At 40.4% G+C, this 23,589-nt stretch overlaps 1 protein-coding gene across 1 annotated transcript in view; it reads left to right on the top strand.

Moving 5' to 3' along the window:
- OPRD1 (opioid receptor delta 1) overlaps window positions 1-20,129 on the top strand; it is a 34,271-nt gene extending 14,142 nt beyond the window's left edge. The window contains exons 2-3 of the mRNA XM_089686284.1: window positions 12,051-12,403; window positions 17,516-20,129. Coding sequence (XP_089542410.1) covers window positions 12,051-12,403; window positions 17,516-18,048 — 886 coding nt within the window. The 3' untranslated portion in view covers window positions 18,049-20,129. The remainder of the gene's footprint in view (window positions 1-12,050; window positions 12,404-17,515) is intronic.
- Window positions 20,130-23,589: the final 3,460 nt, after the last annotated feature.

Below are 23,589 nucleotides of genomic sequence, written 5' to 3' on the forward strand. Positions count from 1 at the left end.
GTCATGTTGGAACAAGAAGGGTCCATCGCCACAAAGTTGGGAGCATGAAGTTGTCCAAAATGTCTTGGTATGCTGACGCCTTAAGAGTTCCCTTCACTGGAACTAAAGGGCCAAGCCCAACCCTTGAAAAACAACCTCACACCATAATCTCCCCCCTCCATCAAACTTTACACTTGGGACAATTCAGTCAGGCAAGTACTGTTCTCCTGGCAACCACCAAACCCAGACATGTCTATCAGATTGCCAGACAGAGAAGCTTGATTTGCTTGATTTGTCTCCACTGAGTCCATGGGCAATGTGCTTTACACCACTGCATTCAAAGCTTTGCATTGCACTTGGTGATGTAAGGTTTGGATGCAGCTGCTCAGCCATGGAAACCCATTCCATGAAGCTCTCTACATACTGTTGTTGTGATAATCTGAAGGCCACACAAAGTTTGCAGGTTTAGCTGTTGACTCTGCAGACAGTTGGCAACGTCTGCACACTGTGCTCTTCAGCATGTGTTGACTCCGCTCTGTCATTTTATGTGGCCTACCACTTTGTGGCTGAGTTGCTGTTGTTCCCAGTTGCTTCCACTTTGTTATAATACCACTAACAGTTGACCACGGAATATTTAGTAGCAAGGAAATTTCACAGATGGACTTATTGCACAGTTGGCAACCTATCACAGTACAATGTGTGAATTCATTGAGCTCCTGAGAGTGACCCATTCTTTCACAAATGTTTGTAGAAGCAGTCTGCATGCCTATGTGCTTGATTTTATACACCTGTGGCCATGGAAGTGATTGGAACACCTGAATCCAATGATTTGGAGGGGCACCTCCCCAACAAGACTAAAATCGAGAGCCCCCCACCACCCCCACCTGAATTTGTCCCATGCCACCCCATGGTATACCATTTGGTGCCAAATATGGTACCTACAAATCTCCATAATCAACATTTTAAAAGCCTTTACAAGTTACCAGTTTAGACTTACACAGGAGGTCTGGTACAAGAATTTTTGCTCTCACTCTGACATTCATGGCAGTACCTCACATGTGTGGTGCGATTTCCATTTACATATGCGTGAGGGACGTATGTGCGTGTTGCGTGTGAGCACGGGGGAACAGGGGGTGCTTTAATTTTTTTTGCTATATTAATATTTCTTTATTTAATTTTTTTTAACACTATACCTTTAACTTTTTTTTTATCAACTTTATATTACAAGGGATGAACAACATCCCTTGTGATAGCATGGGCCATGACTGTTCCTCTTTATGGAGAGTTCTGGGGTCTATTAGACCCCAAATCTCTCCTCTGGCCTCCCAAATGCATGTGATCAGACACAGATCAGTCTGATCAGTTGCTTCATTGGCTGCTAATGGGCAGGTCAACAAAGAGCCAAAACGTGAAGTGACAAAATCCTTGTTGCTTCCTGTTTCTGACATCACACAGTGGGAGAAAAACATCTGTTCCTCTTGCTGTCTGTCTAGAGCTGGATGCCGCTGGTCACATCCTTACCGGGCTTCCTGACTGCATGGGAGAGCTTGACAAGTAAAGAGCACTTATCTGGGTTCCGTGGTGCCTGCAGCTGCAGTGATACCCAACATGCAGCGATGGAGTCTCCTCTCCTGCACCTCCTCTTCACAGTCAGCTGACCTCTAGGCTCCGCCCTCCGGCCCTGACAGCCATATGCAGTAAATTGAATATACGGCTGGCTGGCTGCAGAGAGGCCGGGTGAGCGTAGCAGGTTCAAAGAGCAGCCCAGCTGCCGTAGCTGCGATGGTCAGTCTGCGCCTGGGCTTCTTGCTGGATCTTAACAAAGTCAGTGGGTGCAGCAGGGAATCAGGGCTCCAGGAAGGCAAAGAGAGGGTAAGATGCCATGAACTCAGGATGGCATAAGCCGAGCCTACCTTCCCCTGCTCAAGAATTTCTGAGGTTGCTTCCCTGCCAAAACCCTGCCTCCCACCTGACGTCTGACAAGCTCTCCTGACCTGCCAGGCCCTGGTCCCTTGTCCCTTCTGCCTGGGGGCAGCACTGTCCCCCCTGAAAAATGCCACCCTAGGCAAACTCCTTGTTTGCCTCGTGGCAGATATACCGATTGTATGTGTACACTCACTGGTCACTTTATTAGGTACACCTTGCTAGTGCCAAGAAAATATCCCCCACACCATTACACCACCACCAGCCTGAACCGTTGATACAAAGCAGGATGGATCCATGCTTTCATGTTGTTTATGCCAACTTCTGATCCTACCATCTGAATGTCGCAGCAACCAGTCTGCCCATTCTCCTTGACCTCTTACATCAACAAGGCATTTCCATCCACACAACTGCCTCTCACTGGATATTTTATCTTTTTCCGAACATTCTCTGTAAACCCTAGAGATGGTTGTGCTTGAAAATCCCAGTAGATTAGTAGTTTTTTAAATACTCCGACCAGCCCGTCTGCCACTAACAACCATGCCACGTTCAAAGTCACTTAAATCCCCTTTGTTCCCCATTCTGATGCTCGGTTTGAATTTCAGCAAGTCGTCTTCACAACGTCTAGATGCCTGAACGCATTGAGTTGCTGCCATGTGATTAGCAGTTTGTGTTACCAAGCAATTGAACAGGTGTACCTAATAAAGTGTCCAGCGAGTGTATATATTGTTAACAGAGCATTACTGGTCAGACCGCTGAAAAATAATATTGATTCTTACTTTTCAGATTTTATTGGCTTCATGTTCATTGCAAATTAAATTTAAATAACCTATATGAAAGGTTAATATTGCCTGACTGCGTCTACAGCCCTAGGCACTTACATCCTGCATCTCAAGCTAGAACCAACCATTATTCTAAGTCAAAGGGAGATTTATTTTGCACACCTACATATCCTCAAGCCAAGTTAGGTTTGAAAACCAGTGAGCACTCCCTAGAGCTTGAAAATTATACAGATCTATTGGGAATCATTTTCGGTAATGTTCAATAAAATAGATCTGTATAGTAATAGAGGGTCTTACTTGGTTATGAATGAGAAGCAGTTGAATTTGTACATCTACACAAAGTACAAACTGGTAAATAGGCAGCAAGCTAAGAATCTGGCTGTGCAGCATTTGAATCTTTGTACATAGGATGAGTGCACAAGAAAAGCTTATTATTTAGGAACGACTATGCAACGTAGTCAAACTTGGGTGGCGGTGGACGTAGTATACTTGGATTTTGCAAAAGCGTTTGACACAGTTCCCCACACACGGCTAATATATAAGGTAAAGTCTACAGGCTTGGAAAAATCCATATGTAAATGGATAGAAAACTGGCTAAAAGATCGTATTCAGAGAGTAGTGGTTAATGATTCATACTCTGAATGGTCAGGGGTCATCAGTGGTGTACCCCAAGGTTCAGTGTTGAGACCCTTACTTTTTAATACATTTATAAACGATATAGGGTCTGAAATTAAAAATACCATTTCAGTCTTTGCAGATGACACCAAGTTGTGCAGTGGAATAATGTCCTTACAGGATGTCTTCAACTTACCAGCCGACCTCAATGTACTGTTTAATTGGGCAACTATGTGGCTAATGAGGATTAATGTTGATAAATGTAAGGTTATGCACTTGGGGGTTAAGAATATACATGCATCATACATACTAGGGGGAGTACAACTGGGGAAATCAATGGTGGAGAAGGATCTGGGAGTTCTGGTAGATCACAAGCTTAATAATGGCATGCAATGCCAAGCTACAGTTTCTAAAGCAAGCAAAATCCTCTCTTGTATTAAAAGAGGTATAGACTCCAGAGAGAGAGAGATCATTTTACCCCTGTACAAATCATTAGTAAGACCTCATCTTGAATATGCAGTTCAGTTTTGGGCACCAATTCACAAAAAGAACATTGGGGAACTGGAGAAAGTACAGAGAAGGGCAACCAAACTGATAAGAGGCATGGAGGAGATCAGCTATGAGGAAAGATTAGAGGAACTGAATTTATTCTCTCTTGAGAAGAGGAGATTAAGGGGGGATATGATCAACATGTATAAATACATCAGTGGATCATATAGCAAACTCGGTGCAGAGCTATTCACCCTGAGGTCATCACAGAGGACAAGGGGGCACTCTTTACGTCTGGAGGAAAAGAAATTTAATTTCCAAACATGGAAAGGTTTCTTCACAGTGAGAGCTGTGAAAATGTGGAATAGATTCCCTCAAGAGTTGGTTCTGGCCATCTCAATGGATTGCTTCAAAAAAGGCCTGGATTGTTTCTTAGATACACAGAATATAACTGAATATTAACATTTATAGGTAAAGTTGATCCAGGGAATATCCGATTGCCTCTCGGGGATCAGCAAGCGATTTTTGTCCCTGCAGGAGCAAATTGGATCATGCTTTGGTGGGGTTTTTTTGCCTTCCTCTGGATCAACTGTGGGTATAGGATTATACCGTCTCTGTGGTTCATGTTGACTATTGTTATTATTATATTTGTTTTTATTTTTTTATTTTTTATTGTGCCCTCCTAGCAGCAATGCTGTGTTCTGTATTCACATCATCAAATATATATATACAGTATTTTTTACAAGTAGCGCAAGTATCTGAATTTGGCTCAGTGTCAGCCTCTTGCCCTCTATGTTCAACATAGCTCAGAGAAGCAGCACAAGAAGCCAATCATTTGTGCTGCAGTGTTCATGTGACAATGAACTTGCTGATGGAGAGTGCAGAGTGAGAGATGATCTCATCAGTCTGCTGCTTCTCTTTTTACTGTCAGTAACAGGCTGGGGGAGGGACAAGATTTGTCAGTGTTACTCAACTGTAGAAGAGAAAAATTAGGTCCCCTACGCCACCAAACAGGGCTTTGCTGTGTAAATCTCAGGAGCAGGGGCAGACTGACCATTTGGAAATTCGGGCAATGCCTGAGGGCCCGGGTCAGTAGGGGGCCCCATGAGATGCCCCTGGTACCTTTTTCATAGGCTTTTTTGAGTTTGGGCAAGGACACAGGGGCCCCATGAGTTGTCATTCCGCCCCTGCTCAGGAGTCGATGACAGAAACACTAATCTTTAACCACTTTCCAACTGGGCAACAGTAATTTTACTCCTGGACAGCATCTTGAGCTGGCACAGCAACGTACCCATATGTTGCCCTGCTCATGCGCACTGTGCACACCCCCCCTAGGCTACACAGTGGCGCAATCTGTGACCGCTGGATTGCAGAGCTTGGTATTGGACCACTGTGTTCGGCCCAGATACCACATGATTGTTGTGCAATGTAATCCAATTCCTGACATCGTTGTTTAATACTGTGTGTGATCTGTGATTGGTCACCAGTGATCAGATGGTACACGGGCCAATCGCAGCATCCTATACCATGTTATTAGCTGTTGTCAATCACATCATCACAGTAGTAAACAATGAGTCATTAAAAAAAAAGCCATTCATGACAATTTCAAATGATTTCTGTTACAATGGCCATCACTGCAACAAGCAATCACAGTGTAAAAAAAAAATCCCTGATCACTCTCAGAGTAGTACAGTGTCATTATGGTGACACTGAACTGCTCTGATGATGGTGTATAAAAAAAAATATTGTTAAAAGAAATTGAATAATTGCACTTTTTTTGTCATTTAACATACTGTCACCAATCAGTATCACTGATCACCGCCACCCCAGTCACATGGGTCATTTTGGGGGTATTTGTACTATCCTGGCATTTTAGGGCCTCAAGAAATTAAGTAGCCAGTCAGTACATCAAAAGAATGCTCTATTTATCCGCCTCCCACCCGCCATATAAGGAAATGACAGGAGGGTGGCGGTTCTCTCGTTCTAGGAGGACATCATATGATGACCTCCCACTCCAGCTGCGCATATGTGCCCCTGGGGGCCCATAGCGTGGCAATCAGTGATGCGCTGTGTCCAAGGGACACAGCGGATCACTGATCATAGTAAAGAGTCGATGACATAGGCTCTGTGATGTAATCAGCTGTATCCAATCACAGCTGATCGCTTGTAAATAGGAAATGCCTGTTATCGGCATTCCTCTCCGCACGCTGACAGCGCGTGGGGAGAGAAGAGCCGGTAAGTGGCATTCTTTAAAGGGGACATATACACTGATCATCAGGGCACTGATCATCAGTGCCCTGGTGATCAGTGTAGCCCCATCAGTGCCACCTGTCAGTGTCCATAACTGCCACCTGTCAGTGCACATCAATGCCACATATCAGTTCCCATCAGAGCTGCCTTTCAGTGCCAACTATCAGTGGCAGTCAGTGCTGACTATCAGTACCAGTCAGTGCCACCTATCAATGACCATCAGTGCTGCCTAACAGTGCCAATGAGTGCCACCTATCAGTGCCAGTCAGTGCCACCTATCAGTGCGCATCAGTGCTGCCTATCAGTGCCATATATGAGTGCTGTCTTTCAGTGCCCATCAGTGTTGTCTGTCAATGCCCACCAGTGATGCATTGACACCCATCAGTGCCTCCTCATCAGTGCCCATCAGTGCAGCCTCATTAGTGCACATAAGTGAAGTAGAAAAATTACTTATTTACAAAATATTATAACAGAAACTTAGAAAAACTTTTTTTTTTCAAAATGTTCAGTCTTTTTTAGTTTGTTTAGCAAAAAAATAAAAAACCCAGAGGTGATTAAATACCGCCAAAAGAAAGCTCTATCTGTCTCAAAAAAATTATAAAAATGTTGTTTGGGTACAGTGTTGCATGACCGCGCAATTGTCATATAAAATGCGACAGCACTGAAAATTGGCCTGGGCAGGAAGGGGGTAAAAGTGCCCAGTAGGCAAGTGGTTAAAAAAAAAGAAAATTATATACATGTAATCGAGGTACAATGCTGCATGACTGAGCAATTGCCAGTTAAAGAAGAACAGCACAGAATAGTAAACAATGCCCTGGTCACAGGGGTGTATTTACCACAAGGCAAACAAGGCATTTGCCTAGGGCAGCATTTTCCAGGGGGGGGCAGCACTGCCCCCTGGAAGAAAGGACATTTGCAGCATGTGGACCAGGTGGGAGTCAAGAGAGACTGCAGACTGCTTGATGGTGTATGCAGAGCCCGACTCTCATTCCCGGGGATGTCCACAGCTGTGAAGGTGAGTGACTTTCTCTCTGGGGGGGGAAGGGGGGAGAAATGTGTGTTAGTGGAAGGATCTCTCAAGTGGGGGGGGGGCAGGGGTGTTGTTGGTCAATGTTAGGCTCTCTCTGCTGGGGTGGGGGTGATTTTTGTGTTGCCTAGGGCACCACAAAACCTAAATACACCACTGCCTGGTCATGAAAGCGGTAAAATCTTCCGAAGGTCAAATGGTTAAGCAGATAAAACAGCTCCCATATCAGCTTTAAAATAGGATATGCAAAAAAACGCTACATGACGATATATCCAAACTATAAAGTCCTGATCATAAGAGCTTTCAATGGGAATAAGAGATGATAGAAAAGCCATTTGCGTGGGACCACAAAATTGGTTGCTTAATTCTATAGATGAGAATGGGATAGGTTAAGAAGCAATGGATGAATACAACCAATTTTATCTATTTTATTAGCAAGTTTGCGTGATGTTTCCACAACAACGATTGGACAAAAAAACCTTCATTTTTGCCCAACATCTCATATGCTAAACAACATTATCTGATGATGATGGCATGCACTTACATGTGCCAGATGTGAAGTAAAAGGTGATATATGAAAAGCATAAACCTCATTTACTCTCAGCAGTTGTATGTGGCCAATACATTTGTGTTAATTGGCTTTGATAAGATACCTTAATTTATGTCTGAAAAGTAAAAACACTATTAGGAAACCTGGTATGTGAACATACGTTCACTCATGTCAAACTGTCAAATTCATATACGAACGTATGTTTTTGGTTACTTGCAGTGGTGTGTGACAAGTACTTCCACTTTACAGGGTGAATTACTTCCTAATTTGCATATGTGCATTTAGTGGTTCCATCCGACAATGTGGAATGATACCTGATCCGTGGTTTGATGATGTCGCAGTTGGATTAAATCTGACAACAAGCTAGTCCTGATAATATGAGCCCAAATGTTAGCAAACTTTTATTTATCAAACGTATGAACATTACACCATCCATCATTCTCGCTGTTTCTGGCTAGCTTGAGAGACTGCAGGCATAAAATCTAAGGATTTCTATTGCTCTTTGCACATATTGTAAGTGCATGAACCAGCATAGCTTTTTTTTTTGCTGATGGAGGGGCACCCTGTATCTATTTGTAGAAAGAGTGGGAAAAGAAGAGAACTGGCTGTATTGAAAGCATAAGATAATGCATGTGTTGGAATACAGTTGGGAACTAACACAATGGGAGTTGTTTACTAAAACTGGACAGTGCAAAATTAGGTGCAATTCTGCATTGAAACTAATCAGTTTCCATGTTTTATTGCCAAAGCTTAATTGGACAAGCTGAGATTAGAAGCTGATTGGCTACCATGCACAGCGGTTCCAGATTTTCAGTGCTCCAGTTTTAGTAAATCTATCCCAATGTGTTTAGCTAAAAATTTTCAGCATTGTAAGACCAGCACATAAATAAGAAAAAAAGTTCAGATTATGGTTAAGAGTTAACCAGTTCCCACCCGGCCAATAGCAAAATGAAGGCCGAGCGGGACTTTCGTTGATGTGGGTGGGCATCATATGATGTCCTCCTGGACCGCGCCTCGCACATGCCCGCAGGGCTGTGCTGTGGCAAGATCTGTCACCGGCTGTGTCCCCCAGACACAGCCAATGATAGATCTGTGTATCCTCCTGTTGCCAGTACCATGTGACTGTTGTGACCAATCACAGCAGGTCACATGACAATTGTAAACAATGGATGGCTTCCTTTCATGCCATCCATTGTATACAATTGTGCCACTAGCTGTGATTAGTCATAGTAATCACTTGGTACAGACTGGGCCACTCACAACTCATCTGTGTTATGTAAAACATATAATGCAGCGCTATATAATATTATAAAAATAAAAATGCTACTGAATAAAGTGACAAAAGTGACATACTCAAAGTGAAGGCGCTCAATTTGCACTACAAGTGAATAATATTTCTAAAGTGTCCCGCAAAATGTCAGCTAGTAAGTGGTATTTGCAATCAATATAAATATAAAGTGACATAAGTGAACAGTCCAATATAAATAAATTGATGAGACAATACGGATGAGTATTAAAACGTCCCAAAATTCTCCGTGATGAACCGGTGAAAATAACTCCGTTCTTGAAAACTGCTACATGAATGCACACACCAGAAGTGCATATTAAATGTGCATAAAGAAATATCCAGCTCCTCCACAGGTATGGATATCTTCCATCAGGAAAACCATGGTATGAAGACAGGGAAAACACCACTGGCCTCTGACAGCTTTCAGGGATGACTCCGGCACCACCACTGGCCTCTCATTGCATTACAGGGATGGCTCAGGAAAAACCATGGACAAAGCTAACAGGATTATTGCAATCCACCTTGGGAAAAATAGCTCACAAAAAAGAGAGACACAACAGGAGCACTTATAGGGCTGTGGCGAAATCTGTCACCAGCTGTGTTCCTCAGACACAGCCGATGACAGATATGTGTACCGGCCTGTTGCCAATACCATGTGACTGCTGTGACCAATCACAGTAGGTCACATGACAATTGTAAACAATGGATGGCTTCCTTTCATGCCATCCATTGTATACAATTGTGTCAGTAGCTGTGATTAGTCATAGTAATCACTTGGTACACACTGGGCCAGTCACAACTCATCTGTGTTATGTGATTAGCTGTGACTAACCACAGCTAATCACAACAAAAAAACCTGAATGTATTCAGTGAAATGCTTATAGCAATGAAATTCTTTGCTATAGGCAATCATGTGTTAGAAAAAAAAATTCTGATCACTTTCTTACAGTAGTACAGTGTTACTATGGTAACATTAATCTACTCTGGTCACAATGTGTAATGAAAAAAAATCATAAAAAAAGTAATTAAATTTTTTTTTTAATTTTTCATACTGTCACCAGTCAGTGTACCAGCTAAATGATGAAGCTGTACTGCACTGGTGACAGTATGTAAAAAAAATATTGTGAATTTTTTTCGTAATTTCTTTTATTTCCAAAAAATTATGACAAAAAATTACAACTTCAAAAAACTTGCCATGCCTCTTACTAAATACCTCGGACTGTCTACTTTGCAAACAGGGAGATTTTCAGATATATCCCATAGTTTGTGAACTCTACAACTTTCCTACAGTCTAATAATAAATACTGATTTGGATTATTTTTACCAAAGAAATGTAGCAGAATACATCTTGGCCGAAATTTATGAAGAACAATTATTTAAATGCAAAATTTTATAACAGAAACAAAGAAAAATGTGTTTCTTTCAAAATTTTCTGTCTTTCTTCGTTAATTTAGCAAAAATTAAAAAAAAAAACCCCAGTGGTGATTAAATGCCCCCAAAAGAAAGCTCTAGTTGTGTGAAAAAAAATTCTAAAAAGTTAGTTTGGGTACAGCGTTGCATGACTGTGCAATTGTGTGAGAGCGCTGAAAGCTGAAAATTGGCCTGGGCAGGAAGGGGGTAAAAGTGGCCGGTATAGAAGTGGTTAAAGGAATATGGAAGATCATATCCAACAGTAAGTCCTGGTTATCTTAAATTTGACCAGGTTTATGACAGGCTGTACTCTAAAAATCTTTATGACTAATCCAGTTGTTATTTCATTTGTCACTGAAAGTTAATTCTTTCACAGCTTCTAAAGTAAAATGTAATATTGCATCTGTTGGGGTCAATATCACTTTAGCAATGAAAGCTGAAAATTGGCCTTGGCAGGAAGGGGGTAAAAATGCCCGGTATTGAAGTGGTTAAAAATGCCCTGTAATAAAGTGGTTAAAGATTAATTTTTAAGGGTTACTTGTCAGGTACTGGCAAAGAACTAAGGTTAGGGGTAGGTTAAGTGACAAGGGTTCATTTCAAATGTTGGGATAAGTGTGAGGGTTTGGATGGGAGTTGGTTAAAAGTATGACTAAGCGATCATTACAAAGAATAATATAATGTTAATTTACATTCAATTTATTTACTTTTACTGTTTAAAAATATTTTTCCTTCTATCAAAACTTTTATCCATATTTTGTTAGAGGAAGTTTCTGTTTAGAGGGGACAACATTGTTTTGTTGGGTTTCCATGCAAGGATTGAGTTGTCACCCCCTTGCCATGCAAGTACACACTTCAGTTTTACTTCAGTAAGACAGCACTGCCTATAGATTTGTTGATGAAAAGGAGCTCCTGTACAGCACTGAAAGAGGGTCATAGGAGGAGGTACCAGAATTAAGCGTACACATTGTATAATGCTAGTGCAAGGCCTCTTTGGAAATGTAGTCAAAGGGAAGCAGTACAAGTGACCAGCATGATATATATACTGCTCCATCCCAGACTAGAAGCTCAGAGATGCTACCTTGAAGATTTATGGGGCAATAAAACCAAATTCATAGAAAATAGGATTTAATGCTTGTTTACCAAACCAAAAATCAATGCAATGAGCATTACTATAGCAGTTTTCACATATACAATCAAATTGAAACAAGAGTTTATTTACGTTATGTATTAGGGTCACCCTAAGGGTTAGATTTACACTAGGGATCCTGACATCTGAGGTGCTTTTTCATTTCTATCTATAACAAAAATTCTGAAAAAACATAGAATAGCCTTATTATTAAAGCCCAACTGAGCCCTCCCTATTTATTACTAAAATGTAGTCAGCCTGCATATACAGTAATAAATATTGGATTCTGTTACTTTTTTTTATAACTGCTAAGTGTTGCAGCAAGGGTGAAAATACCTCGTGTTGGCAGCACATAGGAAACTCAGACAGCAGCTGTAAATCACTCCAGTCAATGGTACTGTATGTTTCAAAAATGTTAATCGCTAAAAGGTGTCCCTTTGAAAAAAAAATGTGTTTTTCTTCTCTACCTACAGTACGTATTTGACAACTATCGAAAAAAAAAAAATGGGTAGCCATGTCTTACTTTTATGTGCTGAAGTTGTATTAGCTGCATATAAAGTTCTTTGAAGAAAATTAACCTTTAAAATGATGGTATTTTCTGTTATTCATAGATACACCAAGATGAAGACAGCAACCAACATTTACATCTTCAATCTTGCCTTGGCCGATGCACTGGCAACCAGCACTTTACCTTTTCAAAGTGCCAAGTATCTCATGGAGACCTGGCCATTTGGAGAAATCCTCTGCAAAATCGTATTGTCTATAGACTACTACAACATGTTTACCAGTATTTTCACCCTGACCATGATGAGTGTGGATCGTTATGTAGCCGTGTGCCATCCTGTGCGAGCATTGGACTTTAGAACCCCATCTAAGGCCAAAGCTATAAATGTCTGCATATGGATTCTGTCATCAGTTATCGGAGTGCCAATCATGGTTATGGCAGTCACCAAAACAAATAAAGGTAGTTGGGAGCTTGTGTGTTGTCTGTACATTGTATGTTAAGGAATACCTGTTAATGGGTTCAACTAAGCTATGTCCCAAAGTGTGAAGACTTAGAGATACCTACAGAAAGCTATGGCAGGCTTAATTGCCTGCACTCTTTACCTGTTGGTAGATTTTCTTTTTTTTTCTTTTTGGAGTGATTGAATCACTTTTCGGCAATAGTTTGAAACCTTACAAATCATGGAAATGAAAACACTGAAAATAATTTAGTTAACATTTCCTTCAATATACTGACCAATCAGATCCCAGCTTCCTCCAGTTTTATTTGCACATAGAGTCATCTAAAATTGACAATTGAGAATCAGTACTACACTATTATTTTTTCTAAGTAATTATTGCACTTTCTAAAATATATGAGACAGACAACATTTTATGGATAACCTTCATGTGATACACAATTCTATATAGAAAAAGGTTCTTGCTGATTGCACTAATATTTTTGATTGCTATAGGGTGTTTGACAAAAATATAGCATCATTCTGTAATTCTGTGTGCAATAGTCATCATTCATAGACCAAAGATAATTTGTACTAATATATTGATGCCACTTTTCATTGGCATTGTGTACCAAAAAGTGGTCAATTTTCTTTTACATCCTCTATCAAAAATGCTGCCGTATGCTTAATGAGGCCACGCTATGCAGGAAGTGTGTGTTAAACTGTGTCAAAGTAAATAACATGTAGTGTGTTTACATAAGTACAAACAAGACAGCACTAAGACATCATGTGGAATTTCAGATGGATGTAAAAGCATATGTATGATTATGCATAAAGAAAAATAAAACTTTTTAGACTGATCATTTCTTTGTGAGTGGGCAAACATTCAAAATCAGCAGGGGATCAAATACTTATTTCTGTCACTATATATATATATATATATATATATATATATATATACAGTTGTGCTCAAAATAATAGCAGTGTGTTGAAAAAAGTGAATAAAGCTCAAAATCCTTCTAATAGCTTTTATTTCCATACACACAAATGCATTGGGAACACTACACATTCTATTCCAAATCAAAACATGAAGAAAAATATATCAAATTTGTGTTGTTCCTCTAAAAAAATTGAAGAAAAGTGAATATTAGACTGTTAAAAAAAATAGCAGTGTTTGTATTCTTTACAAACTCAAACATTCACTATATAAACTGAACAATGTTTGAAGATTTTGCTTTCCTTTGAATCACTTAATGAATATTTAGTTGTATAAGCACTGTTTCTGAGAACTGCTGTACATCTGTGTTGCATGGAGTCAACCAACTTCTGGCACCTGTGAACAGGTATTCCAGCCCAGGATGATTGGACTACATTCCGCAGTTCTTCTCTATTTCTTGGTTTTGCCTCAGAAACTGCATTTTTGATGTCACCCCACATGTTTTCTATTGGATTAAGATCTGGGGATTGGGCTGGCCACTCCATAACATCAATCTTGTTGGTCTGGAACCAAGATGTTGCACATTTACTGGTGTGTTTGGGGTCGTTGTCTTGTTGGAACACCCATTTCAAGGGCATTTCCTCTTCAGCATAAGGCAGCATGACCTCTTCAAGTATTCTGATGTATTCAAACTGATCCATGATCCCTGGTATGCGATAAATAGGCCCAACACCGTAGTATGAGAAACATCCCCATATCACGATGCTTGCACAACCATGCTTCACTGTCTTCACAGTGTACTGTGGCTTGAATTCAGTGTTTGGGGGTCGTCTGACAAACTGTCTCCGGCCACTAGACCCAAAAAGAGCAATCTTACTTTCATCAGTCCACAAAATGTTGCATCATTTCTCTTTAGGCCAGTCAATGTGCACTTTGGCAAATTGTAACCTCTTCAGCACGTCTTTTTTTCAACAGTGGGACTTTGCGGGGGCTTCTTGCAGATAGCTTGGCTTCACATAGGCGTCTTCTAATTGTAACAGTACTCACAGGTAACGTTAGACCTTTAATCTTCCTGGAGCTGATTGTTGGCTGAGTCCTTGCCATTTTGGCTATTCTTCTATCCATTCGAATGGTCGTTTTTCACTTTCTTCCACGTCTTTCAGGTTTTGGTTGCCATTTTAAAGCATTTGCGATCATTTTAGCTGAGCAACCTATCATTTTCTGCACTTCTTTATATGTTTTCCCCTCTCCAATCAACTTTTTAATCAAGGTACGCTGTTCTTCTGAATAATGTCTGGAACGACCCATTTTCCTCAGAATTTCAGAGAGAAATGCACTGTAACCAGCATGTACAACATTTGCTGCCTTCCTTCCTTAAATAAGGGCAATAATTGCCACCTGTTTTTCAAAGAATGAATGACCTCACCAATAGAACTCCACACTGCTATTATTTTGAACATGCCCCTTTCAATTAGTGATTCAATTACACAGAATCAGTAGCATGCATGCCATGACTGTTGGGTCTGTTGGATTTCTATTACTCTACTACACCTGCTAGTAAATTATTTGCCATGTAGAAATATCATTATTACCAAAAACAGTGATTAATCAGGTTAGTGATGTCTAACTGCTATTATTTTGAACACAACTGTATATATATATACAGTCAGGTCCATAAATATTGGGACATCGACACGATTCTAACTTTTTTGGCTCTATACACCACCACAATGGATTTGAAATGAAACGAACAAGATGTGCTTTAACTGCAGACTGTCAGCTTTAATTTGAGGGTTTTTACATCCAAATCAGGTGAACAGTATAGGAATTACAACAGTTTGCATATGTGCCTCCCACTTGTTAAGGGACCAAAAGTAATGGGACGATTGGCTTCTCAGCTGTTCCATGGCCAGGTGTGTGTTATTCCCTCATTATCCCAATTACAATGAGCAGATAAAAGGTCCAGAGTTCATTTCAAGTGTGCTATTTGCATTTGGAATCTGTTGCTGTCAACTCTCAATATGAGATCCAAAGAGCTGTCACTATCAGTGAAGCAAGCCATCATTAGGCTGAAAACACAAAACAAACCCACCAGAGAGATAGAAAAAACATTAGGCGTGGCCAAAACAACTGTTTGGAACATTCTTAAAAAGAAGAAATGCACTGGTGAGCTCAGCAACACCAAAAGACCCAGAAGACCACGGAAAACAACTGTGGTGGATGACCAAAGAATTCCTTCCCTGGTGAAGAAAACACCCTTCACAACAGTTGGCCAGATCAAGAACACTCTCCAGGAGGTAGGTGTATGTGTGTCAAAGTCAACAATCAAGAAAATACTTCACCAGAGTGAATACAGAGGGTTCACCACAAGATGTAAACCATTGGTGAGCCTCAAAAACAGGAAGGACAGATTAGAGTTTGCTAAACAACATCTAAAAAAGCCTTCACAGTTCTGGAACAACATCCTATGGACAGATGAGACCAAGATCAACTTGTACCAGAGTGATGGGAAGAGAAGAGTATGGAGAAGGAAAGGAACTGCTCATGATCCTAATCATACCACCTCATCAGTGAAGCATGGTGGTGGTAGTGTCATGGCGTGGGCATGTATGGCTGCCAATGGAACTGGTTCTCTTGTATTTATTGATGATGTGACTGCTGACAAAAGCAGCAGGATGAATTCTGAAGTGTTTCGGGAATATTATCTGCTCATATTCAGCCAAATGCTTCACAACTCATTGGACGCCGCTTCACAGTGCAGATGGACAATGACCCAAAGCATACTGCAAAAGCAACCAAAGAGTTTTTTAAGGGAAAAGTTGAATGTTATGCAATGGCCAAGTCAATCACCTGACCTGAATCTGATTGAGCATACAATTCACTTCCTGAAGACAAAACTGAAGGGAAAATGTCCCAAGAACAAGCAGGAACTGAAGACAGTTGCAGTAGAGGCCTGGCAGAGCATCACCAGGGATGAAACCCAGCATCTGGTGATGTCTATGCATTCCAGACTTCAGGCTGTAATTGACTGCAAAGGATTTGCAACCAAGTATTAAAAGGTGAAAGTTTGATTTATGGTTATTATTCTGTCCCATTACTTTTGGTCCCTTAACAAATGGGAGGCACGTATGCAAACTGTTGTAATTCCTACACCGTTCACCTGATTTGGATGTAAATACCCTCAAATTAAAGCTGACAGTCTGCAGTTAAAGCACATCTTGTTTGTTTCATTTCAAATCCATTGTGGTGGTGTATAGAGCCAAAAAAGTTAGAATTGTGTAGATGTCCCAATATTTATGGACCAGACTGTATGTATATATATATATATATATATATATATATATATATATATTAACATACATGTATCATTTGCATCCTCTGATAAAAATATTTCATGTGTCAGAAAAGACACATGTACACATAAGTCCTTTACTTGAACTTGTAATTTGCTAAAGCAGATTGACTTTATCCTCCCAGGCAGCATATTTTCTTTCTTGACTTTCATTACTCCACCTCTTTGTTAAGATATTTAGAGCAAAAAAGAAAAGCCTGTGCTTACACAGGGCTATACAGTTCCGTGACAGCACTGATTGGGCCAGCACTATCACATAGAGTGAGTTACTGAGTAATTCCTTTGGCTTCCAATGCTGAAGAAGGCACTGGGGAAGCAAAGGAAAAATAAGTATATTCTGGGTTGTCAACTAGTGGAGTAGAAAAGCAAACCTGTTGCTATGCCCTAAATGGGTAAAGCACAGTTTGCTTTTAAGTACATCCAAAGTTATATATGTGAGTTGCCCCCAAATGTCACCCCTTGATAAAATTTGTTTTTGAAAATCATTGCTTAAAACGGTCCCTTCTCCAGTGTCTTTTTATGTTGCTATGCCTGCACAAGTGTTCATAATAGAAGTGGATTGGCATTCATTTCTATTGTGGGCACAGTGGTGCAAAGATGTTGACATTGCTAGGCAATGGGCAGGCTTTAGCAGCAGGTTTCAGGAATGGAATGTTTTATGTAATTCCATTGACAAATGTTAACATGGGAATGATGATAACATTTAAGGGAACTTACACACTATATTACTTCAGTTATACTCTAAGATTGGACAATGTGAAGAGTTTGTTTTGTTTCTTTTATGTTTAATACCAAACAGGGAGTAAATAAGTAAATAACAAGTCCCTATCTCTTTTACATCTACAGCTGGTACAATCACCTGTATGCTTCAGTTTCCTCGCCCTGATTGGTACTGGGATACCGTTACCAAAATCTGTGTCTTCATCTTTGCTTTTGTGATTCCAGTCATGGTAATTACAGTATGCTATGGGTTAATGATCCTTCGCCTTCGTAGTGTACGCCTCCTGTCTGGATCAAGAGAGAAAGACCGCAACCTGCGCCGCATAACCCGTATGGTTCTAGTAGTGGTGGCTGCCTTTATTATCTGTTGGACACCCATCCACATCTTCGTTATTGTGTGGACCATGGTGGAAATTGACAAAAGGAATCCCTACGTTGTAGCGAGCTGGCATTTCTGCATCGCCCTAGGATACACCAATAGCAGCCTAAATCCAGTGCTTTATGCCTTCTTAGATGAAAATTTCAAGAGATGTTTCCGAGAGTTCTGTCTACCCTTCCGTTCACATGGTGAACAGAGCAGTTTCAGCAGAGCCCGTAACACTACCCGGGACCAAGTATCCACTTGCGCCCAGTCACACGCTCCAGACAAGCCGGTATGACTAGACATGGATGGCCGAAGGAGAGGATCCCGAGGCCGACGAGGAGAAGATCTGAACTCCGAAGTCACTCAGGTTACCAGTACCACCGAATTTTAGCAGTAGGCAGATTGGGCCTAGTTTTATGTGCTGTTCCAGAATACAAAGGCATTGTGACACTTTCCTATGATTACTATGGTGTTCTGGATTTCTTCATATTCCTTCAATCTTTTCCTACAGAGCAGACAATCAGACTCATTTTAGTGGTAAAGAGTTTACTATTGATATTGCTACCTAAATATCTTCCATAAAATTGAATTTTTGACTATACTCTTAGCTGTGAACAAATGTCCAATCATTGAAAGCTTTGACAGTTAAAGCAAATCCAGTGCATGGACTACAACATTTCCTCCTGATCTTAGTTTTGACATCTCTGCTTTGCCTTGAGCCAATGTACTTTACATCCTCAAAACAGGAGTTTCTTCTTTACAGAAAATCTTCAAGCCTTGTGCAGAATGAAGACATTTGTCAGGTGTCATTGGATTGTCTTTGATGTCTATCAGGTCTTGCTATACAATACCAACTATGGCAAGTACAGGACAAAACACCTACTCAAACAGAAGAAAGGTACCTGAATTTACCATCAGAAAATAATCAGCTTCTTATCAGAATTGTATACTTAAGGATTTTATCTGGGCAAGGGCCAACACCATTGAAAAGTCTAAATCAATCTAATTTTTTTTCAGAAAGGAAGCAATAAACAACTTGCACAAAGAACTTGAATTCTCTTATAAGAACTACATTTAAATACAGAAGAATCTTCTTAGTCTTTTGACTTTATACATACCTGACTTGTTTACACCCCAAGTGTATGAACCAAAACAGATGTAAATTTGGTAGATTTCACAAAAGAAGCATAGAATCCCATTATATCATTATATCTATGTTTATCTTTCCATAACAAAAAAAGTATTGGAAAGATATACATCACAAAATGGCAATGGAACAAGACATCAGCTTTGATTGGTGTTGTTACTAAGGTCTGTTACCTGGTCATTTGTATTGTGTCCCTTAAAGGGATATTTTGAAGCAGATAGAGTTTGAGTTTATGTAAATAAGGTATGATTCATGTCAAGGTCTGTTAAAGAAGTGACATTGATATTGCTTTGTAATATTCCCAAATAAGTGTATATATAGAGAAAGAGAGAAAAGAAAAGAAGAGACAGAAATACAATTGATAAGGATGTACATATTTCTACGTACTTGCCTATGTACAAAACATGTACATACATTAATTATGACTATTTTATATTAATTATATATAAGTATTCTATTATACTGCCAAAACAATCCAAAAAAAAAACCCCTTCAATATATTTCTGCTCCCTCCTCCATTTTTAAAAAGTTGCTAGGAAGATATATTTTGATACAGCAGTATTGTTAGGATTTTTGTGTCCCTTTTTTTCTTGGGCAAGCACAGAAGAGAAACAGTATATTCCAGTTGAATGTCATTTGCGCATATTTTGACAGTCGTCACTGGTGCTTGAATACCAAGTACTGCAGCATACTGGAAATGTTTAAAGTGGTAGTAAAGGCTCAAGGTTTTTTACCTTCATGCATTCTATGCATGAAGCTAAGAGAACCTTCTCTGTGCAGTATCCCCCCAACTCCCCCCTAATGATCACCTAAGCCCCCTCTCGATCCAGTAATGGTCACTGGAGTCTTGGCTATCCTGTGACTCCCTCTTCTCATTGGCTGAGACAGAAGAGGGAGCCATTGGCTCAAACCACTGTCAATCACAGCCAATGAGCCAATGAGAAGAGAGAGGGAAGGGGCTGAGCCACAGCTCCATGTGTGAATGGACACACGGAACAGTGGATGCCCCCATAGCAAGCTGCTTGCTGTGGGGGCACCCAACAGGAGGGAGGAGCCAGGAGCACCAGCGAGGGACCCAAGGAGAGGAGGATCCAGGCTGCTATGTGCAAAACCAGTGCACACAGGTAAGTTTAGACATGTTTGTTATTTTTTTCTTTTAAAAAAAAGTCTTTAGAATCACTTTAAACATTCAGTAGCCTTTACAAGCAACGTCTTGTAGATGAAAAGTACCAAGAAGCAAATTCTTGCATCTTGGTACTTTTCATCTACAAGACGTTGCTTGTAAAGGCTACTGAATATTTAAAGTGATTCTAAAGGTTTTTTTTTAGATAATATTCCCTGATAGATCCTTACTGCTCAGTTGTGATGGGAGATCCTTCACCAACCTTGAGCGCAGCTATGTATGTCCCACTCAATTTTGCTGTTCTTTAGAAGGTTGTTCTTTAGAAGGAACCTGCCACTTTTCCACAGACCTGCCAAATAGGTAAAATCCATTCTTTAATTAAAGTGGTCACTCTTTCTCTGATCACATACTCTTTCTGGGTCCAGCTTTGCTACCATGCAATTATTATGTCAGGGAGAAGTCAGAGAGTGGCTGTCTAAACTGTAGACTGCAGCATACTTCTGAAAAAAGTATGTTCACACAGGAGCAGGGAGGACTGACCATTTGGAAACTTGGGCACTGCCCGAGGGCCCGGGGTCAGTAGGGGGCCCCATGAGATGCCCCTGGTACCTTTTTCATAGGCTTTTTTGAGTTTGGGCAAGGACACAGGGGCCCCATGATCCCCTATTGCCTGGGGGCCCCATGAGTTGTCAGTCTGCCCCTGCAAAGGAGCTACGCTTGCTTCCTTTCTTAAGGGTCATGCTTCAGAATTATCATCCTGAGTGCACTCTCAAGTGTGTCACTGACACAGAACAAACAGGTGCATGTTAGATGATCTGACATCTGGTAGGCACGTGCTTGTTCAAGGTCAGTGATCCACCAAGTAGCAAAGTAATATTAGAAATACAGCTTTCACCATGCAGCTTGTTCAACAACTGACATCAGGAAATGTGATCAAAAAGTAGGCAAGGGGCAAATTGTTACCAGTATTGCTTGTGAATTCCTGCAGCTGATCTTTTCCCATTACTGATTTACTATTCCTTGCTCTGCACCGTGTCTCTGTGTGAAGGCCACCATTATGGTAGATACAGAGTATTGCGTCCATGGAGTCAGCAAGTGAGCAGAACAGTGATGACTTCATCACATCTCACGCTAAATCTCCTGAGACTAGCTGTTCAAGGCAGCAGTGCTTAGGGTCTTATATTGCTGATATACAACTATGAGTCCGTAAATGCAGGAGGACCTAGGCACACTCACATACAAGGGAGTACAGAGCTACAGTATTTTTATTAGGCATTCAAGACAAAAGGTATTTTACTGGGTACTTCTTAGGTACAACTAACATCATTTCTAAATCTTCACTTTTCAAGTTCAGGTCCACTAAAAATATGTCATTGAAGACAGTTCCCATATTTCTATCCTGACAGGTTCCTTTTAAAGGTCGCTAAGGCCTTTACTATATCAGATGAAAAATCTTTATCTGTGCCTATTGTAGCTGGTGACAGATGCTAGCTGTTGAGATGGGAATGACACTGCTACTGATAATGGGCCCCCTGCAGTTTTGCTGGGTTGGGAAAGTTAGATAGCTGCAAAAGGACAAAAGTGGATTTTTTTCCCTTAACTGTTTATTTCACTGAAATTCTCTCATTCTACCACACATACTGTATACTGTATAGGTGGCTGCTGCACACGTCTGGCTGGCGTTTGCGTGCCATTTTGATATCAGTGCTGCCTCCTGCATGACATTCTCAGGGCTAGGTGTGTTCTTAGGTGCATTTATTCCACTCTTAGCACTGCTGCTCTAACACCATGGTTGAGTATGTGTATTTATTTATGCAGGAATGTACACTTGTTGGACTCTACCCTTATATTGCACTGCTTGCCTTCCTTTCTGTCCTGCCTTCTAGCCATATTAGAGATGTAGATCAACAATCAAAAAACTGTTTTTGCCTGCAATCAACATCCTGAAAGTCTTCTGTATGTTCAGTAGCTATATATATATTGATTCTACTCTACAGGCTACTATTACCACAAGGCACCCATGGGCTGGTAGCTATAGCGTCAGCATCACCAAGCCACTAAAATACAATCTATGATAGTTTTTCCTTTATTTTATTTGTTTCTGCTAGCAATCTCTTGATATCTGTGGCTAAATCCAGAAGTAAAACTGTAGGGTGAAAGATGTGCTTGGGCATCATGAGCTTTGTTTATTACAACCAGGGGCAGACTGACAACTCATGGGGCCCCCGGGCAATAGGGGATCATGGGACCCCTGTGTCCTTGCCCAAACTCAAAAAAGCCTATGAAAAAGGTACCAGGGGCATCTCATGGGGCTCCTACTGACCCCAAGCCCTCGGGCAGTGTCTGAGTTTCCAAATGGTCAGTCCGTCCCTATTACAATGCTCTAGTTCAGACTCAGCAGGGGCCATGCAGGACCTTTTCAGAAAGGCTATTATTTCCACACATAGAACAAGTGACCTTCAGATTAGGACCTGACAGGCAGGCAACAGGCTTTTTTACTCAGGCTGTGGCTGTTTTCTAAAGAAGATGAATTTTAAGACTTTTCTTACCTTTTGCTTTGATGCACCTTTAAGGTATTTACCTGGTTTATACTGAAAGTTCAGGTGGTCTCTAAGGTTATGATGCCGTAAGTAAAATTGCACCATAAAACTTTATGTACTTTACATACTGTGAAATTTTCATCTGTCAAAGCAATGTCAGCCTTCAAAGAATTCACTGTAAAAAGTAAAGAGCTAATGAACTCCTTTGTGATTCAGAAAATAGTATATGGGTTGAATTTGAAAACCAAAACATTTTATTCAGCTCAGAGAAACCCTGGTGTAAATGTATTGATCTTCAGAATAAGCTGGTTTGTTGGTAAGATCGTTACTGCATCTACAGAACAGATGATTAGGAAGAAAAGGTGCTGTCTGCAGGAACTGCTTTCCTGTGTGTTAGAAAATTGCAAATGATGCATAGTTGGCTTTAATATAACAAATTGCAAAAATATTTTACATATTTTTGTTTAAAGCAAATATTGAATGAAAATGCAGTGTCTGCCTATCTGGGAGCCTCCACATCAGCAAAAAAATATGAATAGTTTGATTTGTTTTAAACGAAAAATAGACCATTTGAAAAAAAAAGAAAAATACTTACCTCAAATCATGACTAAGCTGAAAGCTTGAAATCCCATGTGAATAAATGTACAGCTTCCCCAGGAGGCAGCAGTGAACATAGGCATCACTGGCATCTTTACAAAGCATACACAAGCTGGTCCACGGTAAGTATTTTATTTTTCCTTAAAATGGTCTGTTTTTTTCCAACAGTTTGTATTTTTTTATTTGGGGGTGTGGGGGGCTCCCAGATAAAAAGAATATGCAAGGTCCACTTAAAAAAAACAGTTGCACCCCAATGCAATTTAACCAAGCAGACCTTCAGAAAATGTAGATCTAAAGATTGGGCAGCTAAAGTTACTTGCAAATGTTGACTTTTCCTGTAAAAGTCCAAATTGGCCCCACCCCTTTCTGCCTCAGGAACCTCTGTATATCTTTAATATGATAGGTTATCTGGCTGATCAGTAAGGTTTG

The sequence above is a fragment of the Staurois parvus genome, unplaced genomic scaffold (genome assembly GCF_062004578.1).
Source record: "Staurois parvus isolate SC_StPar_1 unplaced genomic scaffold, SC_StPar_1.0 ptg000394l, whole genome shotgun sequence".
In the NCBI taxonomy this organism is placed as follows: domain Eukaryota; kingdom Metazoa; phylum Chordata; class Amphibia; order Anura; family Ranidae; genus Staurois; species Staurois parvus.